This window comes from Mirounga leonina, unplaced genomic scaffold, assembly GCF_011800145.1.
Source record: "Mirounga leonina isolate KUSES-001 unplaced genomic scaffold, KU_Mleo_1.0 Mir_125, whole genome shotgun sequence".
Lineage (NCBI taxonomy): Eukaryota > Metazoa > Chordata > Mammalia > Carnivora > Phocidae > Mirounga > Mirounga leonina.
The window spans coordinates 19,690,210-19,705,595 of NW_023270305.1; the positions used below are offsets into that span (position 1 = coordinate 19,690,210).

The 15,386-nt window shown below is 42.3% G+C and overlaps 1 protein-coding gene across 7 annotated transcripts in view; it reads left to right on the forward strand.

The window, feature by feature from the left end:
* RASGRP3 (RAS guanyl releasing protein 3) overlaps positions 1 to 15,386 on the forward strand; it is a 103,887-nt gene that overhangs the window by 68,394 nt on the left and 20,107 nt on the right. For all 7 annotated transcript variants that reach the window (XM_035000896.1, XM_035000890.1, XM_035000889.1 and 4 more), the window contains 6 exons: positions 490 to 621; positions 1,396 to 1,543; positions 3,012 to 3,185; positions 3,795 to 3,911; positions 6,470 to 6,745; positions 12,974 to 13,051. In XM_035000896.1, coding sequence (XP_034856787.1) covers positions 490 to 621; positions 1,396 to 1,543; positions 3,012 to 3,185; positions 3,795 to 3,911; positions 6,470 to 6,745; positions 12,974 to 13,051 — 925 coding nt within the window. The remainder of the gene's footprint in view (positions 1 to 489; positions 622 to 1,395; positions 1,544 to 3,011; positions 3,186 to 3,794; positions 3,912 to 6,469; positions 6,746 to 12,973; positions 13,052 to 15,386) is intronic.

Genomic DNA, 15,386 nt, shown 5'->3' on the forward strand with positions numbered 1-15,386 from the left:
CAATAGAATTGACTCAGATTCCCCCCTTTATTGATTTTATTTAAATTGGCCTTCCTCTGTTCCTGGGAGTAGAATTTATCTTTCTTTTAGAGACCAAGCAGTAGCAAATGTGATTAGGGAATGAAACTAGCTCTTGGAAAGAGTAAATTCATTTTATCTTTCTATTTCCCCACCATAAGCTTTCCCATCTAGTTGCCATAAGTTGGGGGAAGGGTTTGATTTCAGCTGTGGTTCAGCACTTAGATGCGAGCCCAGATGCTCAGGACTTAGGGTCAGAAAGAGAGGCTCAGAGTGGGAGTGGTAGACTTGGGTCCTTGATTGAAGGAGGGAAGAGTGAGACCCCACGTCATCGGTGGGGAATAGGAGATTGCTAATTTGGGGTATGGTCCTGGGTTCATTGTTAAACGTAATCTGTAAAATGATACAATAGTTTCCATAAAGGTCTAGCTTGAAATCTTCTCTTCATCAAAAATACTCGATGCCTTTCAGGTACTGGATTCTCAAGTTTCCTGCAGAGTTTAATTTGGACCTTGGTTTGATCCGTATGACTGAAGAGTTCCGGGAAGTAGCTAGTCAACTAGGGTATGAAAAGCACATCAGCCTCATCGACATATCCAGCATGTAAGAGTGGCACACGTTTCTTTCCACATGATGAGCCCACTGTTTGGGGGAGAGAGTAGTGGTGGCCCTGTTGGTGAACTCAGTTACTAGGAACTCAGTGCTAATGAGACTAGCGTTTTATATCTACTAGGTAACTTTGCACAGAGAAAACTATTTAATGACCCTAAGAATGGTTATACCATCTTGCAAAGATAAGCTCTTGTGTCCTGGGCATTCATACTCTAGTCCTTTTTCCTAGGATACTTCTTCAAGAATCTTGATCAACAGTGCATGATCCAGGAATCACCAGGGATGTTGTTAAAAATAGAGATTATTCAGGTTCATTCCTGGTAAATTAGAATCTCTGGCAGTGAGGTCAGATATCTCTATATCACGAGCTTTTCAGATAATCCGTATGTTGCTGTGGTGTGAGAACCAACTTCGGGTGGCTTTCATGTGCCTTAAATCACCATCCTATATATTGATAATCTGCCAAATTTATAGACCTAACCCTGATCTCTCCCCTATGATCCCAACCTTACCGGTCATAAGAAAGAGCAAGTAAGAGATTCTTGATGGATCAGTGCAAACCCACCCTGTCTGGAAAAACAACTCACAATTTCTGTTCTATTGGCAGTGGGTCAGTGGTTTTCTCTTCAGATATGAAGGACAGGGCGTGTATTTTGCACAAGCTTCTGGAAGCAGGCCAAGAGTTACAGAGTCAGTAGGTTAATAACTTCCATTGAATGAAATGGCCTTTCAGCACATTGACCAGACTCACTGTTTCTTTTATAGTCCTTCCTATGACTGGATGAGAAGAGTCACACAGAGGAAAAAAGTATCCAAGAAGGGAAAAGCCTGTCTGCTGTTTGACCATCTGGAGCCCATTGAATTGGCTGAGCACCTCACTTTTCTGGAGCATAAATCTTTTAGAAGGATCTCAGTAAGAAACTGACGTATATTCTTCCAAGGATAACAACCACCATGCCAACTTTCCCAAGAGCTGCGTTTTCATACCCTGAAGTGTTGGCAGCCTTTGTCATTGTGCTCTATTGGAAAAGTGCCCTGAACTCACAGGAACAATCCCTTTTAACCAAAGATAAATATTATCCTGTCTTTATTTTATGGCTTAGGAGCTATATATCTGTCGCTATTTTCAATGTCTCCTTTCATAGGATTAAAGCATGATTTTCTAAATACTCAGTGGAGATTTAACCATTCAAGGTTTATGGAGCTCCACTGACTTCTCCCAAGTGACCATGTTTTGCTAGGCCCTTCATTTGAGGGACAAAATCTTTATTTAGGTTGGGATTTGTATAAATGCTTAATTATGGGTGTAGGTTGAAAATAAGAATTGTAGGCTTTGATGAGAATCTCATATTAGGTTGTTTCTTTCCCAGGAACGGAGATCCTGAATTAAACTTTTCTTTCCTACTCTGTCGTGATAGCGTTTCTTCTCCACCCCCTTTCTCTTGCTCCTGACTATGGTCTCATGTCTCTTCCTAGCCACCTACTCACTATCCACTTGTTAGGATAATATTTCTGCAATGGCTCATAATCAGCCTTTGTCTTACCAAGCTCTGGGGCAGTCATTCTTCCTCCTCCTTTTCCAAGATGCCAGGGAATTAAATATATTATTACTTGCAAAGCAGAACATGAAGTTAGAAGTATGGATTTCTGAAAGACAGATTCTTTTCAATAAATAATCCTATTGGAGAGGGCCTTCATGGTTCTCCACCAGCAGTCCATGAAAAGGAACCCCCTGCACTGTTTAAATGATGGAAAGCTCATATGTATTTGATGAAATCCATGCTGACTTCCTGAGAAGGTGTCTGTTTTGCTAAGGAGCTACCTTACTTCAACTACTGTTTCTTTTTTTTTTTCTTGAAAAAACTTTACAAAATTATTCTGACTTGAAATCATTATATTCATATTCACTTCCTTTTCTTTAATGTATGCCATTGTATCTCAAACTTGCCTGACCACTGGAATCACCAGTAGTGACTGAAAAATGGAGATTCTTAGATTCTTCCTCTGGAGAGATTGATCCCGTTAGGTCTCAAGTGTTCCCAGAAACCAATAGGTTGAAACACAAATGCCCCAGGTGGATCTTACGATCCAGCAAATTTGGGACTCACTGGAATGTGACTTCGAATCTTGTCCCTCCCCACCCCACCCCTGACACTGTGATGTGTAAGTGTGTGTCTGTGTATGGGGGAGTGAAACACAGCAAAACAATATATTAAGGGTACCTGTATATTCAAATGTGTAAGATGCCATTATAAATGTGAAATGAAAGAAATCATTATGTTGTTATGAAACAGTATTTCACATCTTCCATGCAACATTCTAATTTCTGATTTTGCAAAGACTCCATTTTAATTCAGAGTCTCTGAATCTTCCTTTACTAGTTCACTGATTACCAAAGCTATGTCATCCATGGCTGCCTGGAGAATAACCCAACCTTGGAGAGATCTATTGCTTTATTTAATGGAATCTCTAAGTGGGTCCAGTTGATGGTTCTTAGCAAACCAACCCCCCAGCAAAGGGCAGAAGTCATTACAAAGTTTATCAATGTTGCCAAGGTATGTATGTCTGGGAGTTAGATGGGGGTTCTTTTTTTTTTTTTTTTTTTTTAGGATTTTATTTATTTATTTGTCAGAGAGAGGTAGGAGGGAAACACAAGTAGGGGGCAGCTGCAGAAAGAGGGAGAAGCAGGCTCCCCGCTGAGCAAGGAGCCCAATTCAGAACTTGATCCCAGGACCGCAGGATCATGACCTGAGGCGAAGGCAGATGCTTAACCGACTGAGCCACCAAGGCGTCCCCTAGACAGGGTTCTTAAAGGAATCTTGATGGTCCTTCACTCTAGGGAAAAGTTGTTGAAGAAATTTGGGGTTCACAATATAAAGGACAATTAAAGTATTCATAATATCTAGTGAACAACTCATACTGCTATCATGCAAGAAGATTGCTTTTAATCGGCAATACTTAGAAGCATTTATGATAACTGTTTTTTTTGTAAAATGATTAGTATGTTTTTCTGGTGGATTGCATTTGTGCTTCATTTTAAATTGATAATGTTTTTCTTAGATCCTTGTTATTGAAATTGTGCATGCATTCACCTGTAATCCAGAAAGACCAGAATAATTGAAAAATTGTTGCGAAGTATTGATGTTAACATTTTTGTATTGCAGAAGCTCCTCCAGCTCAAAAATTTTAACACTCTAATGGCAGTGGTGGGAGGCCTTAGTCATAGCTCCATTTCACGCCTCAAGGAGACCCATTCTCATCTTTCTTCAGAAGTTACAAAGGTACAGTGGATTAGATCCTAGTCCCAAGTGAAAAAGTCATCTGGAAATTGTTTAGGGATAGGATGCTTCTAACAAATGTCACTCACAGGGGGACAGTGTTCTTCTTAGGCAATTATTGGTTACACATGGAGAATTCAGTAGGAAGGGAGTAGGCACACTGCCTGGAAAACCAGACTAGAAGTGGTGGCAAGTGTCCCAATAGGAAGGACTTGAATACAATTAACGTATTGCAGGTGTGAGTACTCTACAAGTCTGCATTTGGTCCTTGCTATGTGATATGCTCTGTGACACACACGGGGGGTGCAAGACAAATAAGACAAATCATTCCTACCCTGCCCTCCTCAAAGGAAGTCATTGAACACCTGCTCTCTTCAAAGCACTGTGTTTGGCACAGTGAAAGAGACAAAGGAAGAGGGAGATGTAGACCTTGTCCAGAAATCCCTCAGATTTATAGGTGAGTTTTCAGGAACAAAAATATATTTTTTTAAAAAACAACAATCATTTCCCAAACTGAGCTTTTTCTGCCATATCTGTTTCCAGACCATAATAATAACAGTTTTCCTTATTGAGTGAAAAAGAACATTTCTTCCTTATGAAAAGAGTTCCTTATAAGCATGGAGTTTGCTGTATCAGTAAGGATACTTTTCAGCTATCAGTTGAGAAAAATCTGGAAATTGCTGAAACAGCAAGGGAATGGGCATCTCACATACCTGTAAGTCCAGAGGCAGGGCCAGATCCACGCATGGTCTTATCAGAGCTCTTGGCTCAGTAGCTCTGTCTTCCTTGGAGGATCAGGTTTTTGTTTGTTTCATTAGACTGGCTTCCTTCCTGATTGGACCATCTGCAGCAGCAGGAAAATGATGCTCTCTTGTTTTGTTTTTGTTTTTTTTCTTTTTTTTCTTTAAGATTTTATTTATTTATTTGTCAGAGAGAGCGAGAGAGAGAAAGAACACAAGCAGGGGGAGCAGCAGGCAGAGGGAGAAGCAGGCTCCCTGCTGAGCAAGGAGCCTGATGCGGGGCTCCATCCCAGGACCCCAGGATCATGACCTGAGCTGAAGGCAGACCCTTAAGGGACTGAGCTACCCAGGCGCCCCATAAATGATGCTCTCTTGCTCATGAAAATTGGAGATAGGGAAAAAAATCTCTTCAGCCCTGCCCTCATGGAACGAAAGACCTTCTTTTTAGGCAGATTCGCCCACCTCAAGTCACATGCTCACCACTGGGCCAATAACAGTTGCTAGAGGAATATAATGTACTGATTGGCTTAGGTCTGTGTTCCTGAACCAATCACAAACTAAAGGGATAGAATTATGATGATGGTAAATCAGAACCCATCCTTGGACCTGGGAACGGAGGCAGCTCCATCTGAGTGACATGGTATGCTTGAAGAAAGTATAGCGCCCTCGAAATTGAGGTCTGGTTGCTGTTAGGCAACTAAAAATAAACAGAAGGATATAAGCCAAGATGCACAGCTGCCCGACCTAAAACACTCATTCTAAGTGTAACGGGGCTCGTTATCTAAGTGTCTTATTTTCCTTTAGTTTTGTACTGAATTTCAAGTAAAGAGCAAAACACATTTTACATGTTGTGAAGAATAAGAATTCAGTAGGGGCTCTTAGAGGCTTGGAACCACCAGTGTATCTTCGAAAATTATTTGAACTCTTTCCTACAGAAAAGGAAACTGAGGCCCTTCAAAATGAAGTTGCTTGCTCAAGGTTGTGCTTCTAGTTAGTAGCAGAGTCCCAGACCATAGCTATCTCACACCTCAGTGTGGCTTTTCCTACCCCATCCCGTCCCAGATTAACCTTCAAGTAATACCATGAAGGCAACTTTCTTAGAACAACTAGGACACTATGTTAAAAAAAAAAAAAAAAAAAGGAAGAAGATAATAGGAAGGGAAAAATGAAGGGGGGGAAATCGGAGGGGTTGACGAACCATGAGAGACGATGGACTCTGAAAAACAAACTGAGGGTTCTAGAGGGGAGGGGGGTGGGAGGATGGGTTAGCCTGGTGGTGGGTATTGAGGAGGGCACATTCTGCATGGAGCACTGGGTGTTATACGCAAACAACGAATCATGGAACACTACATCAAAAACTAATGATGTAACGTATGGTGATGAACATAATAAAATTTAAAAAAATAAAATAAAGGCAAAATAAAAAAACAAAAATTTAAAAAAAGAACAACTAGGACACTGTAATATACTACATACTATATTTTAATAGGATACATGCTTATATTTGTGGACTGTAATATTTCCATGAATTGCAAAATACTTACGGCTATTTGAAGCTATTTTACATCCCGAGAGCGCTAGCAGGCAGGAAGAGGTGCAGGCGGTTTCTGCTCAGCAGGAGACTAGAACAGGCTGCCCCACTCGTAGCCAGGCCCAGTACATTTTTCTGATTTTCTTTTTCCAGGTTAATATTTCCCTGCATCAGTGTTGGTGCAATCGATACTTCTCTCAGTGGCTGAGGAATGTCCTAGCCGCCCAGGGCAGGGCCTGGGGGTGGGCGGAAAGGAAGACTGAAACCTCTGCTTTTCCATCTGTTCTCAGAACTGGCATGAAATGACAGAGCTGGTCTCCTCCAGCGGTAATTACTGCTGCTACCGCAGGGCCTTTGCTGACTGTGAGGGCTTCAAGATCCCCATCCTCGGCGTGCACTTGAAAGACCTGATAGCGGTCCATGTCATTTTCCCAGACTGGACGGAGGACAACAAAGTGAACATTGTAAAAATGCACCAGCTCTCCGTGACCCTCAGCGAACTGGTGTCCCTGCAGAATGCCTCCCACCACTTAGAACCCAACATGGATCTGATCAACCTACTCACGGTGAGTTCAAGGGACCGGGGTTTGTGCTAAGGGCCCTGCGTGCCTCCCTGCACGGGGGGTGCAGGAACATCCGGGACAGTCATTCACCAGGTTGTGTGCAGGGCCAGCAGACCGGGAGAGATCTGCAGGGGTGGGTGAGGGGAGAGGAGCCCAGCCCTATAAGCAGCATGAATTGAGACTATAATCTTGGGGCCAAGAAATTTTCCCTTGTCTGGAGGAGCCTAATCAGCACCCCTATAGCTCCACATCCAGAGCTCTTAGAGAGGCCCTCCAGCTCTCAGCCCCTCCCTCTCCCTCATCACACCTGTCTAGTTCATCACCTCCCTCTACATGGCCTCCTCTCGTCTGCTTCCCTTTGCCCTCCCTGCGCAACTGTAGCTGGAATCTGGGGTAATGTCAGGACCTCCTCTGTCATCTCCCTGCCCCCATGGCCAATCTCCCCAAAGCCGCCTGGCATTCGAGGCCCTTCCAGACTCATTGTCTATCTAGACTGTTTTGTCATCACCTGATCCCACATCACACTTGCCTTTGAGGAACGTTGGACTTTCCACTGTGAACCATGGCCTTCTGCTTCCTGGCCTTTGCCCTTTCTTGGAAAATCCCTTCCCCTACCCACCCCTGTGACTAGCTCACATTCAAAAGCCTCTGTCTTTCTGGAGCATTCTCTGTTCCTCTCCAGAGCAGTAACACATCTGTCACATGTGTGGCTTTTGCCGTTTATACTTTCTTAACCATAGGAGGTATCACTTTGTAATAGATTTTTTTTTCCTGTTTACCTGACTTACACATCCCATAGCCCCAGCACCTCTCATGGTACCTGGCATATTTAGGAGCTCAACAGATGAATTGAACACTGTATTTCGGAACGAAGTGGGTCAGACAGAAGACATTCATCTAGCATTCATATTTTTTTGTCATTTGTGGCTGGTCTCCAGGTGCTAGGGCTTTTAGACCCAACAGGTGTAGAGAAGAAAACCTTCCCCATTGGCGGCTGCTTTGTTTGGGGGGAGGAGGCATAACCAAATTCTTTCACCCTTGTTTAACAAATGGAGAAGCAACTTCCCAGTTTGGATTTATAACACTGAAGCATCTGACACTTGGCTGCAATATTCAGTTGACTATTTTCCTTTAATGGCCATGGAAAATGAAAACAATAACACTTCTGAAGCTCTGAGAGCGTGAATCCCCTAGGACTGCTACCCTGGAGTAAGAGTGTTGGTTCCTAGACCTTTTCACAAACTATTCCTAGAGCACATAATTGTTTACCAAAAAACAGAACCCCTGAAATGTATGTAGTAATGGAAGCCGCACCTTGATACAAAGCGGAAGTGGCCAAGACCCAGAAACATGAATCTCTTGGGGCTGAGTTTGTATGATAAACAGTAAACACACAGACATTCTCTATTAGGGGGGAAAAAAAACCCTCACAATAAACCAGGCACCTGCATTTATTAATCATTTGCCATGTAAATCTGTTTCCATGAATAAGCGACCAGAGTTGCAACCCCCATCAGACTGCAAACCCACAGGCCCAGGTGATGTCTGCAGAGCGGCCTGAGTTCCCCACGTCTGTGTGCAGGCTGTCCTTACCATGTGGAGGAGAGCTTCGCAGAGCAGGCGCCCATGCTCAGGCATTTTCTCATCCACACAAAAGATAGGGTTGGAGGAGGGGAATGGATTTTGAGTCATGAATGCAGCAAGCACCATAATGACAGATATTTAGAAGGTATCAAAAGATTTTGAATGAAATTTTTTGGGTGCCAATGGAAAATTTGAACTCTAGAAATAAAGATTAAGCATTTTTTTTTTTTTTGCTGGGAAGGAAAGAAAAAAGGAAGAGGATGCCAGTCTCTCTCTCTCTCTCTCTCTCTCTCTCTCTCTCTCATATTAAAGGAGAATATAGAAGCCACCAAACACCATATTTAGGAAGAGCAATGTTATCTAGTGTACTGCAGTGACCAGAATCCTAGGTGGGAGATCTAGCTTGTAGCTCTATGTGTGCAGTTACTTAGTTTTGTCTCCTCGCTAACTGGACTTGACTCTGGACTTTTCATAAAGGGTTTTGTGCTCATTTGTGAGATCTCTTCCAGCTCTAAACTTCTGTGATTCTAAATATAAGGACTGGTGGAACCTTGAGAATAAGGAAGTTCGTGTCAGTCTGATTCTGTGGTTCCAGCCCAGTGGCTCCTCAGGATAGCACAGCCCCACACATGAGCATCGATCAGCAAACCAGTTTCTATTTACAGCCAACATCCCCCCTTCCTCCCCACAACCAAGCAGAAGGTTCAGGGCATGGGAATATATGTTCATTCTTCCTGGCCACAGGCAGATGAATCTCTTCAGTGCAGATAGAGGAGACTCCCATCAGGTGTTCACTGGAGCCCAGTGGGCATTTCATGAAGCACATATGTGTTGGGATTAGAACCATTTGATTGACAGAAGCTGCCCAAATGCATGTGAAGGCATACATAAGTGCAGGTTCGTTGGAAGGGACCATTCTTTTGCCGCAAGACTCTAGGTCAGGTTTTTGCCCAAAGTGATTGTTTGCTTCTAAACATGGCCCCAGGCGAGGAAGCCAATTCACAATCGAGAGCCCTGGAAGATAGAAAATAAGAACTCTTAAATGAATCACAACTACTGAATGTCTGCTCCGTGCTGTGAGCTGTATAGCAATGTTTGAACTTTCTGTAATAATTGGTTGCCTTTTCACAACACTTCCCTGTACTTTTCCTTGGTTCTCACAGACACTCTCAGAGCTAGCCTCTGCAGGCCAGAGCCTGTAAATTCACCCCTGCCCCTTTGTGTTTTACAAAGGAAGAAACATTTCTAAAGGACAAAAGGCTTGCAAATGGGGAACTTCTGAATCCCACTGTGGAGGGGTGGGGGCACTCCCTCCCCGCCCAGTGATGGACATTTACTCCATAATATAGGAACATTGCTAATATTTATTTTATTTTGCATCTATAATAATTAAATAATCTCTCTATTCCTCTTCATGGGTATCTAAAGAAGGAGTTAATTATAGAACCAAATCTATGAGTCAGGGACTCTGATGCCATTTTTATCATTGTAAACTTACCCCCTGAATAGCACTGGGCACATGAAGGAAGGAGGACCCCAGCACTAAACTGTTGGGATTTGGATTGTTCCCCTTTTCAGGGAAGATCTAGAGAAGGCATTTTCCCTTGCGATCCGTCCCAATCCTGGAACCAGAAGTTTTAAAAGCTGATGCTTCTTGCTTCATGGTATATGAAATCATCTGATTCTTTTCATAGTATTTTTAGATCTATCAGTTACTTTTACCATTCTGAGTATATGCAAATAACTGGAAAGCCCCCTGTATTTTTACAGTTTCAAAAAGAAAAAAAGAAGAAGAAGAATTGCAAAAATGGTGAATGGCGATAATTTGATGACCAAGTGTGTTTTATTTTACAATTCTCCAGTCAAGGCAATATGGTCTGAATGTACAGGGTAAATCCACAACCATCTTTGCTGATAGGCTTGGATGTAAATGCAGCAAACTGTAACAGTGACTCAGGACATTTTTCAAAAACAGTCAGACTCAAAATATGTGAGACACAAGCAAGCATTCCTGAAATTCCATTGACAAGCTGCCTATAATTATAAAATAGAGGTGTATAGGAAGTACAACAGGTTACTCTACGCGGGGCCATAAACCACAGAGGCGATGAGAGAATGCACCTAGGTAGGATTGTGGCTGGGAAAGCAAAGAGCTGGCAGGAGTAACCCAGGGGCAGCTTTGCATTCGTTGATGCATGCAGTGGTATTTGGCTGGGAGCCAAACCCTGCAGTGCCTATCTCTATGGCCCGCTAAACAAATCTTGCTGGTTACACGTTAACTCATTTAATCTTCATGGCAGTCCAAGGAGGGACCTATTATTTATGCCTCCCATTTTATAGACTGGGAGACTGAGACCCAAGAAGGTTAATGACTTGCCCAGGTTCACAACAGTGCTAACAGAGAGCAAACATTTGGAGAAGATATCTCCATCATAACACCCGATATCTGTCCATGTGATGTATGAAAATACTCAAGGATGTTCTGTGTCTTTTGAAAGAGCATCTCCCCTACATGGTATGTGGTTGTTGGGATTTCTGGTCAGATGTTCTGGCACGCTTGTCATCCCTTCTCCAGCAGATGCCAGTGCCAATCACTAGAGGCCTAATCAGGAGGACAGGAACATGCTCATCAAAGTCCAGAATAACTCCTGGTAACAAGGAATTGTTACTTGATTTTCTTTCTGTTTATGTAGTGTTCACAATGCAAGGCAGCAAGCTGTGGCTGGGATTGCAGAGGCAGAAAAGACGGATGCGCTGCCTGCTTTCTTGAGGCTTAGAAGCCAGTAGAGTTTTCCATTGTGGAATTTACAAAATGGCGGGCAACTGCCCGTGGCAGATGGGTTTTATTTGGCCCACATGGAATCATAAAATTTTTTAATTAGTTGCCAGTATTTAATAATGGAGATATTTCATAGAAAACTCCAGATTTCTGGCTTCTTTTGACAAAAGAGAAGATATGGCACTTGTCAGGCTGACAACTTGCCTTGGCTGAGCAGTGGTTGTCTCCCATCCACCAGGAACCACAACTCTCCCTATTGCTTCCCTAACCCAGAGATCCATGTCAGATTCTACTTATCACAAATTTTTTTGTTGTTGAGCTCAGAGAGCAGGGCCCCAAGGTAATTACATCTGCAAAGACGTTTTTTGCAAAAAAGACATCGTTATACCAATGTTTCTATCAAAAGAGTTCTTTCATGCATCCCATTGCGTTCTTTTATATAATGGGCTGGCCCTTAGAGGCATTGGTTTGTGATATGGGGATGGTTCCTCTCCTGCAAAAAGACGGAGCCCCTGGAGGTAGGAGTGACTGCTCTTTAGGGGAAGGTGGATACAGTGTCCATTCTTTGTGAGCAGGATTTTCAAGATCTGAAATGATGCTGGGGCAATTTTATAATAAAGTCAATTTTATTATGTTTAGAAAAAAATCTCTAGGTGACAAAGTCTAGGTAAAGCAATATATGACCCAATGTCTGAAATCCTTAATTTAAATGTATTTAGTAGCTAGAATAGTGACTAGAATGGTCCTCAGCACATATTAGATGATCAATAAATCTTTGCTGAATGGATGAATGATTAATTCAAAAATGACATCTATTAATACCAACTTTTTAAAAATGAGAACAAAAAGATAAATCCTTGAAAGATGTCCTTTGCCTCTGAGTTTTCTCCCACTTCCTCCTCCTCGCTCTTCTCCCTCACTCCACACCCATACACATTAAGTCTTTATTTTTAGACCAAATATGTTAAATGTTTCATGCCTAAGTGGTCAAAGAAAGAACAGGGCACCTGGTTACATTCACTTCTGATGAAATGATGTGATTCATCAGGTATCTTAACATTGAAGAGTGGGGGTGGGACTCATCCAGGCTTATTTGTAGTCTCATGACTTCTATTTTAAGTGAATGGGACCATGCATTTTAGGTTTTACTGATTTTATCCATACTCTTCAATCTTGGTCTATGTTGGTATCCTTCCTGCCCTGATCTTTCCCTCTTTCTTTGCCCAAGTCCTCCGAGTTAGGTCCTAGTTCACAAGTTCCTCTGTGATTCCGTCTTGATCATTTCTGTCTTCGGTGACCCCCACACATAATAATAATATCAGTAGTAACAGCTGCAACACCAAATAACCTTTCTTGACATTTCACTGTGTACCAGGGCCCCTGTGTAGCACTTCACATGAAGTATTCCATTTGATCCTGATCAAAATGCAATTCAGTAGGGACTTTTATGATAATTTCCACTTTACAGATGTGGAAACTGAGTATCAGAGAAGATATAACTGGCTCAAGGTGACAAGGCTAAGCAGTGGCAGGCTCAGCACTTGAACTCAGGCCCTTCGGACTCCAGAACCTCTCCCTCTGCTGTATACACCACCCCTGAACAATCCCTACCTCATTGAGAGTGTTGCCTTTTATTGATGTAAATACATCTGATGTAACTCATAGGATGCTGATGGCCATACTAGGTTTCCCTGTTTCTTTTTAAAAGTTCATGTTCTACCTCTACATATTATCTTTCTAATGCTCTTCATGCTCTCAAATTATTAGACATTGAGCTAACACATTGAGTTTGAAAAATATTTCAGCCATGTAAATAAATAAGTAAATGTGATCCAACATCATCGTTTATCCCTTCTAATTTGTTGTAGCTTTCTCTGGACCTCTACCACACAGAAGACGATATTTACAAACTGTCACTGGTGCTGGAGCCTAGAAATTCTAAATCGGTAGGTGGTGTTTTCTCTAAGGATCAGTGGCAAACACCGTTGTTCGTCATTTATCGTAAGTGCCTGTTACAGTGAGGCTTTGTGATCTGAAGATTGAAGAATTTTAAAAATCTGTATTATTCCATTTTGCCCATGGAATGGCTGAGCCCTGACAGTTTAAGGATTAGTTCTTCATATCAGAGGCTAATAAAGAAGAACGTTATTCCCAATTACTCTGTTTTATTGTTTATCTTCTATGTGTTGTGTCCCGTCTGAGAACTTGTGTACCTATGGGGCATCCTCCCAACAAAAGAAGAACTCATCTTAATGTTAAAGAGCGTTTAGAGTCTTCAATATAAAATCTCATTTAGCATAAAATTAAGCTTAATAAATTTTGAAGACCCTGATCATAATTCACAAATTTCCCTGCTAATGACCGACTCAGCTCAGAATTTCAGTATCACATTGGATCATGTCTCAATTAATGGCTGACTCTTAGGAAAGAAACATTCTACGCTGAGATTGAGGAAATTGCATTACTGAAAGTACACTGGTCATTAGTTTTAGTGAGTGGACTGTATCTTAGATATGTTTTGTGCTAGTAAGAAAATACCTGGGCAAATTTGAAATTTACAGTGAGGATGTGGTTTGCATGTTGAAGGAAAAACTGTCTATGTTGGCTTCTTAGAGTCATATCCTGAGATCAGGGTTCTGATAAAGACCTCATGCCTTACCTCCTTACCGGTTGAATTCTGTGGCATGTTGCCAGAGACATGGACCTTAAATGTGACCCTCTATTCTGATTCTGAAGCATCAGTCCGAAAGAGGCAGAATGACTGTGACGTGCTGGGAGAGTACGCACTTGAGTCTGAGTCCGTTGACCTGGTAGCATCTGTTCTTACGATCTTGAGTATGGTGTTTCCATCAGCATGTTCACCTCCCCACCAGTCCCCAGAGGCCCATCTCCTGGGGACACTGAAGAACAGACCCATGTGGGGAGATAGAGGCCAAAGGGAGGAATGAGGGCTAGACTCTGCAAAGTTACCATGCCTAAGAGCTGGAGAGAAAAGCAAAGTTATTAGAAAAAAAGGAATTCATGAGCTCTTCTCTCACTCCTTAGCTTTGGTGTGAAGAAGCTGATTGCAGGGTGGCAAGCTGTTCCATGTACACGTGGCATTTCCACCACCCTGCACCTCCCTCTTCCTGTAACCGGGCACCTTAATTGCTACCGGTTGGTTGTTGGGCACCTGGTGGGGCATCATTATCTCATTAACTCTTAAGGAAATGGAGTCTGGTGAGGACAGGCGTCTCACACGGAGCACACAGCCAGTATGTGGGAGAACTGAGAGGTGGGTCAGGCCTGTCTGTCTTCAATGCCTGTGCTTTTTCTACCTCGGGACGCTGCCCTTCATTTTCCCGCCACCCCTTGTATCAGGAACATGGTAGGAATGACCATGTTAGCACACTTGCCTGAGTGGTGCTCTTTAGATTTGTTTAAGTTTATTTTCAGGATAAATTTTTGCCAATTGTTGGAGACATTTCCATCCAACGTAGTCTTTTTTATCTTTTATAAAAGCAGAAGCTTTCAAAGCGCCTTCCAACGGCTAAAATCCTCTGAATCTATGAAAATGCAGTTCCCCAATCCCTTTCCATCTGTCATCCTGTTTTGTGCTCTGGTTTGACATATGCTGACGCTAGAGAACAAGTATTATCAGGATGATAGTACTGAGAGCGTCTAACTCAGTGAGCTTACGGTTGGTGCTGGTGGACCTCACATAATCCCACTGTGAACCTTTGCTCTGCACAGCGTACACTTCGTGTCTCACTAATTCTTTGTGTTTTACTTTGTGTCTCAGTTTTTTCAGACTACCTCTAGGTCAAAAGAAATACCTCACAATTCCATTTTTAGGATAGTTAGGTCCAAACAATATATATTAATGTTCTAACGATGTAGAACCCACTTGAAAAAATAATACATGTCGAAATAAAAATAATATTTTAATTTCATTCTTAAATAACCACAATTACTTACTAATGGATGTGTGTGCCTATTGGGCATGGAACAATTTATGTCTTGGAATCAGATTGAATACTGCCACCTTTTTTCTTGTTCCACATTGATTTTTTGCTTTGGAAAGAGATGATAGCATTGAAAGAAATGTAGCAGGACCTAGTGGGGGAACTGTGAACTGTTTCAAGCTGGTAGTTCACGTGGTGTCTGACAAATATGGAGTACTGCTGTATTTCCCTTGGAAGTTTGAAATATCTTTTGGTACCCCTATGAGTCCACTGCTGTATTACGGATGGGGCATCTTGTTATATAGTTTGGGAACCATGGGTTTATCCTTCATCAGAT